Below are 18,649 nucleotides of genomic sequence, written 5' to 3'. Positions count from 1 at the left end.
TTATTCATCTTAAGCGGCAGCTCTTTCCGATGGGAAAACATAAAAATGACTCACATCTTTGTCTATAAGTTTATCACACTTCAAAAAGGCTCATTGACTTTATGTAACAGAGCTCGTAAAACTGGGGCCTGACACCAAATTTGGCCTTCTGCAATCCTCAAAACCTCATGAGCTCCAGATTGATTAAAGACTGTTGATTTAAAGAGGAATCTCAAAATGTAATCACACCTCCTCCAATTCAGTGCTTCATCTCCAATAAAAAAAAATTAAAAAAAAGATACCTCCTCTGTAGCACCCCAGTCTTTCTGTTGTCCTGCATGGTCTTCTTCCTGTCCACATGCTCTCTCTGTCCCCCTGTCGTGTTCAGCCAATGGTAGTTAAGGTCAAGAGAGCTTCCTGCTTGCGTCTCGACCTCTGTTGCAGAACCTCAAGATCAGCCTACAGGGGCCTCTCAGGAGCAGCAGCCTCACCCCCTCCCCTCCCCGTTCCTCCTCTTTGCTGTGGATACGAGAGGCGTGCACGTGGTTGTGCGGGTGTCATTTTATCCCCAGCTGGACGGACAACACAAACTTCAAAGAAGGGAGGACAAACTGCAGGACAGGACGCAGCAGATTTATCACTCGTTTGGATTTAATACGTCTGCCCGTTTTTTGGTTTTTTTTTTTGGTGCTACAGTAGAGTGTTCAACGTTTAAGCTGCCAGGGTTTGTCTCCATTTGGCAACAGAGGCATCTGTCACCGACTGCTACTGGGTGCCTGGAGCTGCCAAAATCATGCCGACTGGGTTTCATCAACTCGGGGGGGAGGTAATTTCTTCAAGCGTGCTTTTTTACAGTTTGTGAATCTGTTTGTGCTTGTTTTTAAGTCGCAAAAGTGATTAGAAAAGTTGTGTGTTGCAGGAAAAGCTGTTATTTCTAGCGTAGCCCGGTGCGCTTTTCAATGCATGGGCGTCTATGGATAGATTTTACGCACGGGTATATCACAAAGATTGGAAGACAGATTGCGTGTTTGATATGCAGAATTGTAGATTGTCTCGTAAAATGCAATAAATAAGCATAAACTCATTGATTGGTCGGGGAAAAAAATGACAAATAGAAAAGGATATGAAATCATATTTACATGATTCTCAGCTCTAAAATCTCCCAACTGTTGAGGCAATCTAATCCAATGGCCTGTGTTGTACTTTAAACAGAGTCTAAAACAATGAACAGTTGAGAATACCAGTAATCTATAATGAAGGCCTTAGTAGCAAACAGTCATTGTGTCATTTATAGAGGATAGCATTAGTCCTTAGTGGTGACCTTGACCAGTCAAATATCTGTGTTTACAGATCAGAGCTAAGTCCTGTGGGTTGGTCACAGACCATCTAGTTTGACTGGTTCCTTCTCACCACCCTTATAAACAGTGCCTGTGTTTAGCGCTCCCTTCAGCTCTATGGAAGAATCATTTCTCGGTCAGGAAGTTGTGAGTTCTATTTCTCTTATTGTGGATAATTTTGCCTTTTCGGAGACCTTGAAATATAAAAGAGTTGATTGTTATCTGTGATGCCATCAAGGCAACAACTCCTTAAGCTGCTGCTAGTGAACTGGAGACAGACTACAGTATGTGCATAGTCTGCACTCTGGTATGTTGATGTTCTAGGGATGTGGGGACTTTTATGACTCAGAAAGTTTAGCTTGAATGTAAAATACAAAAAAAAAAAGCAAAGAATGAACAACACTACATAAGGTCAAATAGTTAGTGTCAGTGAATCCGTGTCAGGTCTTATTTTGTTCAGGTACAACAGGAAGTAAAAACTTAAAATCTGTATTAATTATACGTCACAAGATGAAAAGTCTCGTCATTTGGCCTCCTGTTTTACCTTACTGTTATTAAAAGTAGGTACAGATTAATCAGTGAATAAAGTAAATTAATTACTAAGTAGTCCACCGTAAGCGCAGGTAATGTGAAGGGTAATGAAGAATAACTGGCTGCTTCTGGTGCTTTAGCTTTTCTGCAAGGACACACACACTCAGAAACACACCCCCTTTTGTTTTGGCTCAAGAATACTAAACAGCACTTATCTAGAGACCCAACACAGCAAGGTCAAGACACGCAGTTACAGATTTACAACTAACAATTGGTCAAACTTTGCTAAAGGATCCAGAGGTAATAATCACAGGATCAAATGTGCTCAAATAAAAAAAATTCAAATGTTCACCTTTTTACAAAATAAAATAATGCACATCAAACAGTTGTACATATATTTTCCCTCCAATAAAAATGTTATTTCACACAAATTTGGCCCAAATTTCAAAATAAAATGACTGTATTTTTCTGTTTATCAACCAGCTCTTAAAGGCATGAAAATCACCATTAAATTGTCATAATATCAGTTTTGAGTTTTAATATCTTTCGACTCTTTTATAATTTATTGGCCAGTTACAAAATGACTCATCTTTTTTTTTTGGAGACTTAAACACTTTGCTGGAGGGGAGGTCCTCATTTCCCCAAGGTCATCTCATCTGTCACCGTGGAGACAGGTGCCTGAGGCCTGATGGGAAACGGGAGGAAAGCTAAAGTTCAGGCGTCAACAGTAAAGTAGCCGGTGAAGTCATGGACGCCACTAAAGAGATTGTCTCTCCTCCGAATCACAGTTATATATAGTTGATGTTAGTGGAGCAGTGAAACCAAACCTGGCCGTCCACTTAAGCTCTCTTATTATTTGCCATTATTACTGTTATGAAAAGACTTGTCAGCATTATTGACCGCTCTAATAATAGCAGAGTTATTGACATGTTATTCACCTCTCTTTGTGTGTGTTTTTTTGTGTGTGTGTGTCTCTTCTCCAGACAGTGACTTCAACTCTCGCTCTCTCAGTCTTCACTGCTGTCCTCGGATCTCTGGAGTTCGGCTACAACATCGGTGTTATCAATGCACCTCAGAAGGTAAAAAAAAAGAAAAAGAAAAGAAAGAAAAAAAACATAGCATTGATGTTCGGAACGAGCCCATAATAATTGAAAAAAGTGGCAAAACAGGTGTCAGTCTGCATTAGAAGCGAAAGATGCATGACGCAAACACAGCGACATTTAACCAAACTCAGCTGTTTGTCAGTATTTCCGGATTTTACAAGGCGGTGTGTTTGACGCCACAACACGCGGCCGTGATGCCCGATGATGTTTAGAAAATAAACAAGGAAGAGCGAGAGCCTCGCGTGTGATGCTGTGAAGTCGTGGAAGCGAAGGAGCTCGGTGAAGGGGAGTCGGAGGAGAGAGCAGCGTGGGGCGGATCAGTTTGGCCAACATCTTCATTGTGTCAACACACCGGTGGCAGCCTCCAGTCGGCCTCTCGTCTCATGGAAAACAGAGAATATTTCTGCTTGCTTTATGAGAAAGGAGGAGATACGTGATTGGTTATAACTTAGTGCTGGACCCTTCAAATACAAACACTGGCTGCATACATGTAAATATATTTAGATGCAGGCACGTGATTTTTTTAAAACCTGACTTGCTGTAGTCATGCAATAAGTTGCTGCTCATATTGCAGCCACATATTGTGCTCCAGCAAGGCGGCACGCTTGGGTACAGCATGGAAAATATGCATCGGGAGTGATTCACGAGTGTCTAAGCACCCGCGCACATCACACTCTGTTACAGCTACGTCCTTAATCACATGTATCAATGTTACATCAAACCCAACAGCCGACGGTGTTCTTCGGTATGTCTCACTCGGTCGAGTCAGGGCGACCTGATTTACTGCAAACATGACAGAGGTGCTAAAACCAAAATAGAAGCTGAGCTGTTTCATGTGTGTGTGTGTGTGTGTGTGTGTGTGTGTGTGTGTGTGTGTGTGTGTGTGTGTGTGTGTGTGTGTGTGTGTTATTTTCATTTAGTTTTGTTGGCCATTACATAAGAGATGTCATAGCAAGAGGCCATTAAGTATTGGTTGTATTTTATATCCTGAATATTGCTGACAGGCTGGTCCTTCATTTATGTGCATGCTTCACTTAGATCTCCCTCTGCTGCTGTGCTGACGATCCCTTCACATTTGTATTAATGTGGTTCCATCTCAGAGATCAAATGTTAAAATCCTGGCCCGGATATCCCGGATATCGACTTACATTTTTTTAATACTCACACTAAGAGCTGACTTTGGAGACTTTGAGAAATATAAACATTATTTTCTACAAATCTCTTGTTTTATAAGCCCCAAAAATGTAAATATGAGGCAACTTTAGTCAAATAAAAGTGTAAAATTGGCAACATTTTGAAATGAAGGACTAAGTGATCAAACAATAACTTAAATGGTGTCCTATTCCCCCCCCCAAAAAAAAAATCCTGCTGTCCCATAGAATCTGTAAGCAAATTATCTTTACTGCAACAGACCCCAAGCTCCAAATTTGTTCTGCAGATTGTTCTGTTCCTGTAAGAAATTCATTACATGGCGTGACTTGTCTTCGTGCCCCCTGCAGATCATCGAGGAGGACTACAACGCGACATGGGTGCACCGGTACGGAGAGCCCATCCCCTCGGGGACCCTCACCTCCCTCTGGTCACTGTCCGTGGCCATCTTCTCCATCGGCGGCATGTTCTCCTCCTTCTGCGTGGGTTTTGTCTCCGAGTGGCTGGGAAGGTAGGAGAACACAGGATGTTACATATCCAGCGGTTTTAAGGTTAATTACGATGCCTGCGTCCTGCACGGTACATGAGCCAAAGCTTTGGAAAATACTTTTAAAAACAGATGCACCAGGCCTGAGCTGATTAATATGATGTTTTGACTGTGAAGTTGTAGATTCAGGTGCTTGTTTCCAGCTGGCTGCTCAGATCACTGTGTTGTCCATTAAAGCAAGGCGACATGGTTTTGGTTACGGTCACACAGCTGGTGTGTGACAGCTGGAAGGAAAAATGGCCTTTTAACAGGAAGAAAACCTCCGACAGAAGCAGACTCGGAGCCACTTGCCTCGGCTGGTCGGGGTGAGGGGAGAGCAGAAACAGAAAAGAACAGCACAGAGAGACGACAAACAATGGGCTGGTTGCTGGGGCCAGTAACCACAAATAGAAAGGTATAACAAGAGAGAGGACGGGAGAAAAAGCACCAACTACTGGAGAGATTTAGAGGTCTTGTAGTTGCCTATGTTGCCTCCCAGCATCTCGTCTCAGTCATTCAGGGGAAGCTCTGCCAACGATGTTACACGTCGACCCAGTTTTCCCGCTGTAACCTAAGTCGGGATGCAAGCTGGGCCCCCATCCCACAGCTTCCAGCGACCGAAAGGGGATCAAAACAGTGCCGGAGACACTGGGCCAGGAGGGGTGGAGGTGTTCAGCGTGGGTGCAATCAGGAAAAGGCCTTCCTAAAAAAAAAAAGCAGCTGTCACCGACGGGGCTGGTGAAGACTTGTGCAAGTGGCAGTGACCTGAGGTCAACGTGATTTATTAGATGCAACTCAAAGTGTCCTGCGAAGGCAGACGTCCTCTCTAACAATAGATCTTATTGTTCAGTGGAGGAAGCGGACCGGAGCGCGAAAAATGACAGACGTGAGCAGCCTGCCTCGAAACATTTGTCAGGACGGGAGATTTTGTGGGTCATAGAGAACCTCCTTCTGTTGAAAATATACCAAATATTTCTTCTGTTTCTTCAATGTTTATCCTTCTCTGTGCAGAATGACACTTTTTTTTTATACATTTATCTGCTGATGTGTGCTCAACTTAAACATCAGTATAGGACTGTTATGTGAGGATTTGAGGATTTGAGGAGAAGGAGGAGGAGACATCGTATGTCTGAATTTAACATATTTGAGATTCTGGATTTTTAATTAGTCGAAATTAACTGACCTTTTTTGTGAGGAAAAAAACATGTATAACCCAAGTTATTATTCAAATCTGATTATTTTTATGTCTTAAAAGATGCCTGAGGGGATCTTTAAAATACCCTGATGTTACTTGTTTGGCCTATGTACCTGCCGCTGTTATCTATGCTGTAACGACTGCTGGATGCTACTTCAAAATGATGTGGAAAACACATATTTTTGGCAAAACTTGTCACGATCATGCTCTAAAAAGTTGTTTAAAATGCACTGAATTAATGCAAAATCTAGTCAGGAATGCTCCTTCTTTCAGTCCACAAATGTGTCATATTTAGGTTTCTCTGGAAGATAATTTACCATGAAACATTTCTTCTTATTTTTCTATCTTATCTGTGCCTTCTTAAACATTTAACATTTTAAGTAAAGTACAGCAAGTAGTTTAACTGAAGAGTGAAGGAGGGAAACAAAACCTTTTGGTGTTTCTGTATGACAGCGCCCTCCGGAGGCTAAAATAAACCTGTCCGTGCACATTCAAACCACTAACTTCAGCTGGACAAAAAAACTGTCCCAGCATCCTGCCAAACATCTGTCTCTTCTCTTATACTCTCTAATAATGACATAGGTCACATTTAGATGATATTAGATGCGATCCATAATTCCAAAGATGTTCGTCTGTGTTTGCTCCAGGAGGAAAGCCATGCTCATAAACAACTTGTTTGCATTCATTGGTGGAAGTCTGATGGGGTTGTCCAAGCTCTGTCGCTCCTTTGAAATGATGATCCTGGGACGTTTCATCATTGGTGCCTACTGCGGTGAGCCGTCCAAACAAATGTGAAATCACAAGAAAGTCACAGTTTTCTGTTGTTGTTCTCAGTTGTTTTTGCAGCTCTCTCACGTCCGATTTCTGTCTTTCGTCCACCTTTCCCTCCGTGCAGGGTTGGCCTCTGGCCTGACACCGATGTATGTGGGTGAGATAGCGCCAACGAGTCTTCGGGGGGCCCTGGGCACGCTGCACCAACTGGCTATAGTCACCGGTATTCTCATAGCTCAGGTGTGGCCTTTCCCTTCAACTCTCCCTCTCAGCATCTTCTTCTTATCTTCACATGACAAGTGTTTTCCTTGCGTTCGATCTTTTACATGAATATTTTCCACATATTTTTAATCGTTTGGTTCCTCTCCCCGTGCAGATCCTCGGTCTGGAGTCGTTACTCGGCAGCGAGGACTTGTGGCCTGTTCTGCTGGGCTTAACGGTCGTGCCGACTGTTTTCCAGATGGCTCTGCTGCCCTTCTGCCCCGAGAGCCCCCGCTTCCTCTACATCGTCCGCTCGCAGGAGCACCACGCCAAGAGCGGTGAGTCACCTTATAACAATAACCCTCGTAATGTCTCTGGGGTTATTGAAATCTCCAGGTTTAACATTTCTAACAGGGTTTGAGGAGTTTGAAAGAAGTAGGTATTTAGGAAGGCAGGGAGGGTCTAATGAAACAGTTGGATTGGATCATCCGGAGGGACGCACATTATGCACAACCTCCACACTTCTGCTAACCCTAATCTTATGGGAAATCCATCAGGTGTTTTTGGAGCTTGACCCATATGAAAAACTGAAAGTCAGGATATCCACTGCTTCAGTCTTTTAAAAAAAATATATCTCTTGTGAGTTCTTCCTAATTTTGGGAAATTAAATACAAAAAACATTTGTATACCCCTTTTTAAAATGTTTTTAAAATGTCTCCATTTACCTCCCACAGCATTTCATAAATCCAGCGTGTCATCTTCGGCTATTGTACCTGCTGCTGTAGTTTGGGTTTTAAAAGTTGGCTCAAGGAGATATTGGGACCATTTCTGCATTTTAGTCACCTCACAGGACGTTTGACTGACAGGAAGTCAAGGCTGAATTTTCATGGTCGGGTAAACTATTCCCTCAGTGCCCACAATTTACCTTAGAAATGCAAAGTAACTCCCAATACTAACCTGTAAAAAAGTAATAATGGTGAAGTTTTCTATACTATCTAACCACTTACAGTAACCTACAGTACTTTGTATTTGTGGTAAAGTACCTGGATCCCATTATGTAAAATGTATGTACTGAGTTAAAGTATATAAAATATAGTCGGCCCCATGAAACTTCATAGAGCCTCTTCATCAGGACTATTCCTTAAAAATCGGGGATCCAAAATATCTTCTCTTGGAAGGTTCAAAACTCAAATTGGTACGAGTATACATCGATGAAAAAACTCACTTCTCACTCTTTCCCTTTCTCCCCTGTGCAGGCCTGAGGAGGTTAACGGGTCGGCAGGAGGTGGGCGACATGCTGGCAGAGATGAAGGAGGAGAAGAGGAGGATGGACATGGAGAGGAAGGTGTCCATCCTGGAGCTGTTTCGCTCGCCATTTTACCGCCAGCCCATCATCATCTCCATCCTGCTGCAGCTCTCCCAGCAGCTGTCTGGGGTCAACGCCGTGAGTCACACCTACGAAACGACATCATCCATTACATTCGGCATCACATTTGACATCAGAGAGTCTTTCAAACACGGGTAATCAGTGCGGTGTAACATTAACCTAACCTAAATCTGTGTATCCCGCTGGCAGATTTTCTACTACTCCACCAGTATCTTCATGAAGGCAGGAGTCCAGAGTCCAGTCTACGCCACCATCGGAGCCGGAGTAGTAAACTGCGCCTTTACCGTGGTCTCGGTGAGCAGTCACACCAACAGAACTTCATCCTTGTTGACACTCTCCTCCTTTCTCACACGAGTTCCATTTAAAGTGTTAAAATCATTTTTTAAACCTAAAACGATGAAGATGACATTGCTGCCGTGTACCACGGCGTGTCTCTATTACTGTTTAACACTGTTATCAAAGAGTAAATAAGATAATAGGAGGTTGTTTAAATATTCCGGCATCCACGTAGGCCAAGTTTAGTTTGGCATGTCAATGTGTTTCAATGTCATTCATGGGTCAAGGAAACAGATTTTAGCCACGAGGGGTGACGATGTCGGATGGTCAGCCACTTTGCTCCAGACTAAAGTATTAGAACAAATTTAGGACAGTGCTGTTGCTAAATGTTATAAATTCTTCCTCTCCATCCGCAAACAATCCTAATAATTGTTGACTGAATCACCATTAAATTTGATACGTGACGAACATGCTGCTTACACACTGATGCTTCACTATCACCAATCTAATGAGGTTCTCTATATAATATTATATCAGTCAGAGGGACCAGTCCAGTACTTTTACTGTAATACTTGAACTATATTTTTACTGCTAATACTTTTTGGCTATGTACTTTTACTGAAGTAGGATGTCTCATGCAGAACCTTAACCTATAATTAAGTACTTTTACCTCAGTAAAGCAATACTGCCTCACAGGGCTGCTGATGGCTGTAAACCTTTAGTCCTGTTATGACGTCGAATCGTATATTTGACAAAGAATCAGACTTCCCTACAAAATTCAGTGATTTGCTATCTAAAGTAACTCAAGCAGAACATGTAGGTTTTAGTTCGAGTCGGCCACGGAGGATTAACGGCCTCTCTGTTACCCCGTTTTCTTCTTGTAAACAGCTCTTCCTCATAGAGAGGATGGGTCGACGGACGCTCCACATGTTAGGACTGGGAGGGATGTGCATCTGCGCCATCATCATGACCGTGGCACTCGCTTTACTGGTGAGTGACACGAGGACTCTTCTTTTTTTTTTTTACCTATGATGAATTACCAGTCTCTAAAATACTTGTTTTCTTCCACTTGACAGGAGAGTGTTCCTTGGATGAGCTACATCAGCATGCTGGCCATCTTTGGCTTCGTTGCCTTCTTCGAGGTCGGTCCAGGTCCCATCCCCTGGTTCTTCGTAGCCGAGCTCTTCTCTCAAGGTCCGAGGCCGGCCGCCATGGCGGTGGCAGGCTGCTCCAACTGGACGGCCAACTTCATCATCGGCATGTGCTTCCAATATGTCGCTGTGAGTACCTTCGATAGATGTTGAGGATGAGCAGCCCACCAATGGTTTTCCATTCTTCGGTACGATCTTTTTACACGTTTCCGAGGTCTCTGCCTCAACCCCTGACCTTCCTCCCATCCTTCCCCAGGAACTTTGCGGGCCGTACGTCTTCCTGATCTTCGCGGTACTCCTCCTCTTCTTCCTCATCTTCACGTTCTTCCGGGTGCCGGAGACGCGGGGCAAAACCTTTGACCAGATCGCAGGCAACTTCCACCAGCACTCAGCGGGAGGGATGATGGACATGGACATGGACATGGACCTGGACAAGCCCAGCACCGAGTTGGACTACCTGGGGGAGGAAAGCATCAACTGAAAAGTCCCTTTCGAAGGAAAATGGAACTGGTTACAACTTGAGATGAGCAGTGTATACGGGCCTGACTCCCAACTCTTATTTTCTGACATGTATATTGAGGTCTATCGTTGTATTCATATAGATTGTGGTGCCAAAGCAGTGTTGAAGTGTGTGACAATTTGGGTGTTTTGGAATTGTCCTATTGCCGGTGCCACTGCAAGTTAATGGTTATGAATTCTGCCTCGACAAAGGCTGTGAACCTCTGGATTAGGGGTTGACTGCTGTAGTTTCAAGGCTGTCTGGACTTTTGAGGCGGTGACTGCCAGTGCGGTAGGATTTGATTCCATGGTGAGGCACTCGGTGGCAATTATTGACAGACGGAGGTGGAGAGACTTTGGAATTCCTGCACTTCATAAAACAAAGACGTCCAAAGTTTTCAGATACAGAAACAGTAGGATGAACAGCAATGAAGTTTTTTTTTGTGTTTTTTTTTTTAAAGATGATGGGAACACACTAAAAGATGGGATTCATGAGGCTAATGTGGCTTTTTTTTTTTTTTTTTTTTAACTAAAGTCCAACTACAAGATTTGAGGTCTAAATACTTTGGGGTAAAACACTTCTTTGGGTTCAAACTAAAATGTCGACGTATCATGAAGCACCGAAAAGGGTTCTACTACTGAAAGCTGGTGTGGCGCGGTCAGAGTACTTTTTGTTCTTTGATCAGACTTGGGAGTGAAGTTCATGTGAATTTTAGATTGATTATCCAAAGATTTTGGGTTTAAAAACACATTTAGAGTGACTTCTTTCTCAAAGGAGTTTTTTTTTTTTTGTTTTTTTTTTTTAAGGAAAGACCTTATTCACGTGTCAAAAGTGTCAAGTTTTGGTGCAAGAGCCAAAGCTCAGGTGTTGGACCGGTGTAGGAAACAGTAACATGCCATCTGTCCATAATGAGCCACGACTCTCTGACTTCTCGTAAAGAGGGGAGCCTCAACTTCTTCATTCTTAAACTGGACTTTCATTCAGGAGTATTCCCAGCTCAAGTATTTTTCTGTTCATGAGAAACTCCTTGCACAAGTTACAGAAATGCTACGTTTAAAAGACGCTATTTTACTACTTCATGTGTACATACGGTGTGATGTTTGTTCATATTAAAGTATGATGGTATAAAAAGTTTAAATTGTTGATGCACTCCAGCTGGTGTTTGGTTTTGTGAACAGAAGCCCGATATTAGTAGAGCGAGATGTGTGATCATGAGGGCTGCCTGTGAAGCGTTCTTGTGGATGAATTTTGTATCACAATCGTCAGGTTTGTGTATTTTTCTTGGCATCTGTCATGTGTGCTGTTTGCGGTCTATTCTTTAATGGTGTGTATCACTACCTTCTGAAAGAAAAAAAATAAATCATAATAATTTGTACCAAGACTGTTCAGAGAAGACATGTTATTTGTATAGAGTGAATATTGATGCTGTGGAAGGTAAATAATGTTACCGACAACATCCGAAGACCTCATAATTTCTAGAAAACAGTTTAATCCGATTTAAAAAAAAAATAAAAAAAATAAACGCATATTGGGTCTAAAGCGGCATCATCTAATCTGCACCCCGTTCATCATAAGAAAAAAAACAAAAAAACGACTGAATCCTGAGATTTGCAAACATGATTTATTAATTAGCATTTAGGTACTGACATTGCACATAATCCCCTCCAAACAAAAGCACACACAAATAAGTAAAACAAAGGAAATAAAGTTTCTTTTTTTTTTTATATCATCAATCCATCCTCAGACTGAGGAGGTGAAGGGAGTAGTTCCAACACTTGATTGAGGTGGTAACAGAACTAAACTGACTCCCATAATGCACCACCAAATTAAAAGAATCTAAATAAAAAACAAGGCTGGTTCCTATATAATCTACTTTTATGTGCTCCAGTTAAAGAAAAATTGTTTTTAAAGGGGCAGTTGAAATAACTGGGCTACCAAGTAGATTGTCCATTTCTTTCCCCATGTTTCTTCTTTAAAGATGTACTTTTTAAATTTCTAAATATGCACCCACCACCCACCTGGATCCCCCTTCTTCCCCGCCCCGTCCCTCTCCACATGTCAGACAGGACAACACAAGACAAGATGAGGGGGGGGAGTTCTGGGGGGACGACAGCGAGACCAGGTGGGTGGGGTGGGGTGAGGGGGGCAGTGCATGTGTTGTGAAATAGGTCCAGTCCTCCAACCCGAGGACCTACGAGAAACAAAACAACAAAGACAAATAAAAAGGACACAGGGACAGTGAAGAAACAAAAAAGACACCTCTAATCCTAAAAGGAGGATTATATATACACATATATATAATCTATATCTATCCATCTATCTATCGATATGGATCTATAGATATATCTATCTATATATAGATAGATATATCTATAGATATATCTATCTATATAGAAACTCTGGGACCCAGGATTTCAGACCTATCTATATATAGATAGATAGGTCTGAAATCCTGGGTCCCAGAGTTTCTGAGCCGAAATGTTCCCTGTATTAGACAAAAGTCAAACATAAAACCGAGTCCTTAAAGAAAGTCCTTCCCATCCCTTTTAATTCCATCATTGCACCTTAAATTCAGTTTCTTCACTAAACTGCCCGTTAGTGTCCGTCAATGTGGCACAAAACAAACGCTACCCGCCGCATCTCCCACCCCGCCCGACCCGACCCGGGGCTGCACCACTTTAAGTGTGGGGTCCCACCTCTTTCCAAGGGTCACGTGACTGTCCTCTCACGGACGTCACTCTGTCGGTGCCGGGGCTTCTGTGGTGGCTGCTGCCTGCTGAAGGGAAGGACACGGTTCAGACCGGCGTCAACCACAAGTCAAGGATACCGTCGGCTGCGACGCCTTTACCTCGGGGGATTTGGGCGTTTTTGGAGAGGTTTTCGGGGAGGCCTTTGGTGATTTTGATGTAGATGTTGATTTCAGGTCAGTTGGTTTTGAGGTCTGAGGTGGGGTCCCGGGCTCTGATGCAGACTTCTCTGCATCATTCTTCAAGGTATGCAAGCAGAATACATTTTTTTTTTTTTTTTAAAGTGTTAAGTATGTAACAGTAAACCACAACATGCAAAAACAACCGTCTCGGTTTTTTTCCTCAAAAACATGAACATATCTTGAGTGGTTACAAGGGTTTGAATTTAAATCTTAAAATGTTGCATTGACTTTTTTTTTTTTTATTGCCTTCAAGTTGACCGAGAGGACAAACTTGTTCCACAGACACAATCCAATACTATTGTAAAATGCACAGTATAAACATTAGACTGCTTGGTTAGAGGTATGCTAATAACTATTTCCTGCGTAGAGGGAAATAAAAACAAAAAAGCTAAGATTTGAGTAGTTTGCTCTACATTCTGCTACACTGCTTTCAGTGAGAAACGCTCTGGTCAGCATTTCTTGATGACCTACATTCGATCGTTGACATCATATCCTGATTCAGGACTTGGGGCAAGATTTTGCTGGCAAGTTAAACGACCTTTACAGCTCAAATGCGAGTTCTTCCCTTTTCGTATAAATATTCAGCCGTGTTTGGTAAATGGTCTCGGCACTTCACTTCTCGGAGTTTTATTCATGAACCGTGATCACTTACTTTTGAGGCGGAAGATTCAGAGTTTCTTTGCCTGCGTCTTCTGGGCTGGCGGATTTGTTTCGGGCCCTCGGCTGTTTCGGCTGTTTCTTCGTTGGTCTGGGGGCCTTCGGAGGCCTTGATCGGCTTCACCTCGCCCTGGTCCTGCTCCTGGTCCTGCTCCTGGTCCTGCTCCTGCTCCTTGCTCTCCTCCGGAGCAGCTGCCGGCTGGCCGTCTGCCGAGTGCTCAGGAGGTGGGCGAGGGCGGAACGGTCTGAATTCAAGTCAATCACATTAAAAAAAATAAACTCCTGGGCTTCTGCCATCCAGAGGTGGAAATACTTCATGAAATCAACAGGATTTATGAGCAGTGATGTCGGGTCACCTGCGGTACGGACGCCAGAATCTGCGCCGTTGCGGCCGCTGCGTCGGGTCGTCTCCATCCTTCTGTTCCTCAACTTCACCCTAAAACAAAAGAGAAACAGGAGACCAGTTCGATCCATAGCTTTAAACTACATTTGATCAATTTAACAAACAATAATAATAATCTGATAATCCTCCGCTGTAAATGTCAGATTACCCTGAAGCCCTGATTGTTCCGGTACAGCTCCCCTTGACCGCTAAAACACAATGTACTTTTTCTTTGGCGTATTCAGATTTTCACCATCAAATTTTCATTCACTCCGTCTCGGTTAAATAAAATTAAAAAATAAAAAAAAGGTGGGAAACTATCGCGGCGAAATCAAAAGCTCCGTCATGGGCTTGGTTCTTACTTCTTGCGCCTCTTGCGGTGGTCTGCGGGGCCGACGTCGGCGCTGCTGAGGCCTCACTCCGCCGTTCTCCACCGAGCCGTCGGTCTCGGGAGCCGGCGCGTCGCCGTCGGCCGGCTTGTCACCGGGCTGAGGGCTGCGGGGGAAGAACCGTCGACGGAAGCGACGTTTGTTGGGTGCGTAGCGGCTGCCTTTTACTGGAACACCGCCCGGACCGGTCACGTTGGCTGCCTCCGAGCCCTGAAACCCAAGTTCGACAACCGATTTTAAACAGTTGAAATAATGACACTTTAAAATGTAACTGCGGCCCGATTCTCACCTTGGCCGCTTCTATCACATCAAACTCTACGACCTCGCCGTCTCCTACGCTGCGGAGAAATTTCCTAGGATTGTTCTTCTTGATGGCAGTCTGTGGAGAAAAACTATGTATGCCATCAACTCATAAAAACATTCATTAAAAATAAAATAAAAAAAAAAAAAAAAAATGCTCCGTCTTACCTGATGAACAAATACATCTTCTTTGGTGTCATTTCTGTGAGAAATAAAACCTGACCATTAGTAAAAAAAAAATTAAATTAAAAAAAAAAAAAACATTGCTGATGTTGCTTTAAAAAAAAAAAAAGCACTGAAATGATGTAATGCAGGTAAAGGAAAGGAAACGTCACCTGTTTATGAAGCCATATCCGTTACGCACATTAAACCATTTCACTGTGCCTTGGACTGACGTGGCTGCAACAGAAGCGCATGATAAATTTGGGTATCCCAGTTGCATTTCACGTGAAATGACGTTAAAAGAGACATTCAAAAGAAAAAGAACATCCTCTTATCTCGCTTTGCATCAATTACAACAAGAAAAAGAGAGTTAATCAATCATTAACGGTAAGACTTTGAAACCAGGCCCGTACCAGGTCACGAGGAAACGGCTCCATGTTTTACACCCGAAATGAAGTTAAATACGATTCACAACAAACAGCTGATGGTTTATCATTTCCACTGAGACTAGACATTAGTGGGTTTTCTGGTCGAAAAGCCCAACAGACGGTTTTTTTGTTGTTTTTTTAATTGGCGCGTTTGCTTCTCAGGAAAATGATTTGCAGCTGAGGTCGCGCGCGTGCGCGCGCGCCCCGCGCGAGGCAGCTGATAAGGAGCAAATTTAGGTCATTCGGTCACACTGTTAGTTTAACACGCAAATAATCTTCTTCCCCCCGTTTAATTACGCACAAAACGGTGATAAACTCAAAGAAGTCGGTGGATTTAAATGTACTAAAAAGACATTAAAGGAAAGCAAGACGTGCCCGAGAGACATTTTTCTGTTAAGTCACAAATTAAACAATTTCAGATTTCCTGCGAGCCAAATAAATGGCTCCCATTTTTCTGTTCAGAGATTTGACTTCAACGGCGTAAATAGTGACTCCCCACAAAACCTTGTGTAAAACCCATGCAACACGTGTTTGTACCAACAAAAAAAAACAAAAAAAAACGACCACACCGAAGTGTGACAGTGATTGACTGACGTTTAAAGTTGGTAATTATTGCTGCTGCAACATTTTCTTTATTTCACGCGTCTGAGAAGACGATTTTTTTTTTTTTTAAAAGCTGTAATTGAGACGTGGCCGTGTTTCCAAACCCACCTATGATTTTCCTCTCCGGCTGTGGCTCCTCTTCCACCGGTGCCGATGGTGGAGCGCTCTGCGCCTCGGCGTCGGTCATGCTCGCTGTGGGATTAGTTTGCCTCCTGAGTCCCCTCCCTCCTGCTCTTCCCGAAACTTAAGTCTCCACTTCGGCTAAGTTTTTATCCCGACGTCCCCTCGGGCTGGCGGACGGAAGCCGCGCCCTCATTGGTCTTACGGAAGGGCTCTGATTGGCTGTGAGAGATGCGCAATTGGGAGGGAGGGGGGGGGGGTTGTCAGGTGAAGGACAGGTAGAGAAGGTGGGAAGGTGTTTAATTTGAATTTTTTTTTTAAAAAAAGGACGTGGTAGATAATGATATTAGAAGAATCTGCTTTAAAGAATGGTCTGTTTCATATTTGATCGACCTTTGGAGTATCAACACGCCTCATATCGGTCTCATATTTTAGGCTTTTAAATATAACAATGTGGCTGGAAGAGGTCTTGAGAACCATACTTAAGTAAAAGTACCAATACAGCAATGAAAAAAAACAAAAAACTAACTCCATTACAATGCAAAATCTTGTGCTAAAAGTAGGTAATGAAGCAGCAAAATGCTAAAATTGTAAAGTAAATGCATATCATTAAAGTATTAATACTGCAGCATCAGCGTGTAAGAAACGTGTTACTGTTTTTGCTGCAGGTGCAGCTGATTTTACACTAATTGTTTTACAAATGGGGACAGCAGGTCAATCTGAGGGGTCGTCAGATGATGACTGGGAGAGTAAAGAATAAAAAACACAAATCTGTTTTCAGCTTTTGGGATTTTTCTCATCTTTGATTTTTTTTTTTTTTTTTTTTTTTTGGTGAGATGTTGGCTTATTTTAAATTTGATCAAAATGATAAATTCAGTGGGAAAAGTTGTTATATTTGAAAAGCTTATTGTTATATTAGCCATTGTGTCCTCTTTAAAGTCACTAAAAGCTGTCAAATAAATACAGTGGAGTAGAAAAGTCAATATTTCTCTCTAAAATGTAGCATCACATGGAAATAAATTACAAGTACCTCAAAATTGTACTTAAGTAAATGTACTTTGTTACTTTCCACTATACTGCAAATAATTAAATAATGTTGACCTGTTCATACTAATTTGTTATTTCTCTGTAAAAAAAATACAGTAAGTTTTTGGCACACAGATGCCAGTTCTTTTAGCTGCATCAGCCTTTTCAGACATGACAAAGTAATTTTGCCTCAACCTGTTGAATGGCTTTGTTATAGACGATGGCTGTTTTCAGCCAGTAGGGGGAGACAAAGTGACTTCATCGAACATGATAGGCTGAATTTAGTCATGTTATTTTTTCCAATTAAAAATCACTGAATAGGAATATTTTTTATTTCAGAATTTTGTATGATGGGCTAACCTGGAAAGACCAATTTTTTTTTTTTTTTTTTTTTAAGAATATTTTCCAAAGTAATTTATACAGTGTTAAGACAGGTGAGTTATAACTCTATTGATCAAAAAGCCTCAGCCCAACTTCCTGCTTTTGTGCTTTGAAGGAAGTTCCTCCTAAAATGAACTTCCACACTGCATTCGACTGACTGGATAAGCTGTCTCGAGACGTTTGTGATTATTTCGACCGGTAAATAAACAGCCCCTTTAACTTTTGAAGATGGTTGATGCGATGGCTACGGCTCACCGTGGGTCATGTGTGGGCCCTGAGAACTTTTAATAAGGTTTCATCTGACAGCAATAACTTAATGTTCTTTTTGGGGGTCAACTATGCCTTTGTGTGCAGCCTTCAGTAGGTCACAGGACTCCAGTTTCACAGCACTAAATTTAACCTTGCAGCTCAAAGAAGTGCCAAGCTCAACGAAACCACAGAGGCCACTGGTCTCTGGACAGAAAAAAAAAAAAAAAAAGACTCTAATTAGAAGTAATTATTAGTAACAGAGGAGATCACAGAAAGCAGAGAAGTACGTTGACAGGATGGCAGCACTGACACTGTGAATGAAGAGAGTTTTTAATAACGCAGGGACTGGAAATTTGGCAGAAAATCAGCAGTGTTATGTTTAATGATAATGTGTGAAATTTAAATATGTTTAGGAATTTTTTTTTTCGCAATGGTAAATATTGTTTTATAAAAAAATAAATAAAAAAAAAAATACGGTGAAAATAGTTGTAAATTGCTTGATTAGATCGGGGTTGTATTGTCTATTGTCCAGCGAAGTAAATAAAAGAAGACCTGAGTGGTCCATGCTGCACTGAAATGAGAAGTTACGCATGCGCAGGCTACACCGAATCGCCGAGGTTTGTATCGTGGGCTTTCTGGATGAGAGAGGCATCAAGCCACGTGAAGTTAGTCACGAGAAGACCGGAAAAGTTGCCAACTTCACTTTCAATATAAAAGAGTTTGTCGTGTCAGAAAGAGAAAGGAAATAGTTGCAAGCACACATTTAACACGGTCATATTTTACAACGGATTTTTAGCAGTTAAAAAAAAAATAATGGAGAAAACAAATTGTGTTCCTGCAAAGGGAGGTCATCCTTTACAAAATGTATTATGTTATATCACCTCTGTAGAGTACCATACAGCCTATATATTCTGTATC

At 42.2% G+C, this 18,649-nt stretch overlaps 2 protein-coding genes across 3 annotated transcripts; one reads left to right on the top strand and one right to left on the bottom strand.

Annotated features, from left to right (window-relative positions):
• Positions 1 to 544: 544 nt before the first annotated feature.
• LOC138210561 (solute carrier family 2, facilitated glucose transporter member 4-like) lies at positions 545 to 10,631 on the top strand. Its single transcript, XM_069169784.1, has 11 exons — positions 545 to 805; positions 2,831 to 2,926; positions 4,450 to 4,610; positions 6,468 to 6,592; positions 6,716 to 6,831; positions 6,968 to 7,130; positions 8,049 to 8,236; positions 8,369 to 8,473; positions 9,344 to 9,445; positions 9,532 to 9,735; positions 9,863 to 10,631. Exons 1-11 carry the CDS (start codon positions 773 to 775, stop codon positions 10,085 to 10,087), a joined length of 1,518 nt encoding a protein of 505 aa, XP_069025885.1. The 5' UTR covers positions 545 to 772; the 3' UTR covers positions 10,088 to 10,631.
• Positions 10,632 to 11,707: 1,076 nt separating this feature from the next.
• On the bottom strand, positions 11,708 to 16,198 carry LOC138210563 (Y-box-binding protein 2-A-like). 2 transcript variants are annotated; one of them, XM_069169788.1, is made up of 10 exons: positions 16,064 to 16,198; positions 15,098 to 15,161; positions 14,931 to 14,964; positions 14,752 to 14,841; positions 14,436 to 14,672; positions 14,048 to 14,127; positions 13,687 to 13,936; positions 12,954 to 13,091; positions 12,802 to 12,881; positions 11,708 to 12,296 (listed from the first exon to the last, which is right to left on the bottom strand). In XM_069169788.1, the coding sequence occupies exons 1-9, from the start codon at positions 16,140 to 16,142 to the stop codon at positions 12,840 to 12,842; spliced, it is 1,014 nt and encodes a 337-aa protein (XP_069025889.1). In that variant the 5' UTR covers positions 16,143 to 16,198; the 3' UTR covers positions 11,708 to 12,296; positions 12,802 to 12,839. The 2 variants fall into 2 exon arrangements, with proteins under 2 accessions (XP_069025889.1, XP_069025890.1); XM_069169789.1 differs by having other exon boundaries at positions 12,802 to 12,878.
• Positions 16,199 to 18,649: the final 2,451 nt, after the last annotated feature.

This window comes from Embiotoca jacksoni, unplaced genomic scaffold (assembly GCF_022577435.1).
Source record: "Embiotoca jacksoni isolate LCO1_2020_lvr unplaced genomic scaffold, fEmbJac1.0.p SCAF_47, whole genome shotgun sequence".
Taxonomy (NCBI): Eukaryota; Metazoa; Chordata; class Actinopteri; family Embiotocidae; genus Embiotoca; species Embiotoca jacksoni.
The sequence above is the reverse complement of the archived record's forward strand: the minus strand, read 5'-3'. Positions and strand labels throughout refer to the sequence as shown.

What these genes read in the sequence shown, in the direction of transcription:
- LOC138210561 (XM_069169784.1), top strand. Translation starts at nt 773, where the DNA reads ATGCCGACTGGGTTTCATCAACTCGGGGGGGAG. An exon ending in GGAGCACCACGCCAAGAGCG is followed by an intron (nt 7,131 to 8,048) that starts GTGAGTCACCTT and finishes TCCCCTGTGCAG; the next exon opens with GCCTGAGGAGGTTAACGGGT. An exon ending in AGCTGTCTGGGGTCAACGCC is followed by an intron (nt 8,237 to 8,368) that starts GTGAGTCACACC and finishes TCCCGCTGGCAG; the next exon opens with ATTTTCTACTACTCCACCAG.
- LOC138210563 (XM_069169788.1), bottom strand. Translation starts at nt 16,142, where the DNA reads ATGACCGACGCCGAGGCGCAGAGCGCTCCACCATCGGCACCGGTGGAA. An exon ending in GGATATGGCTTCATAAACAG is followed by an intron (nt 14,965 to 15,097) that starts GTGACGTTTCCT and finishes TATTTCTCACAG; the next exon opens with AAATGACACCAAAGAAGATG. An exon ending in TTCTGGCGTCCGTACCGCAG is followed by an intron (nt 13,937 to 14,047) that starts GTGACCCGACAT and finishes ACTTGAATTCAG; the next exon opens with ACCGTTCCGCCCTCGCCCAC.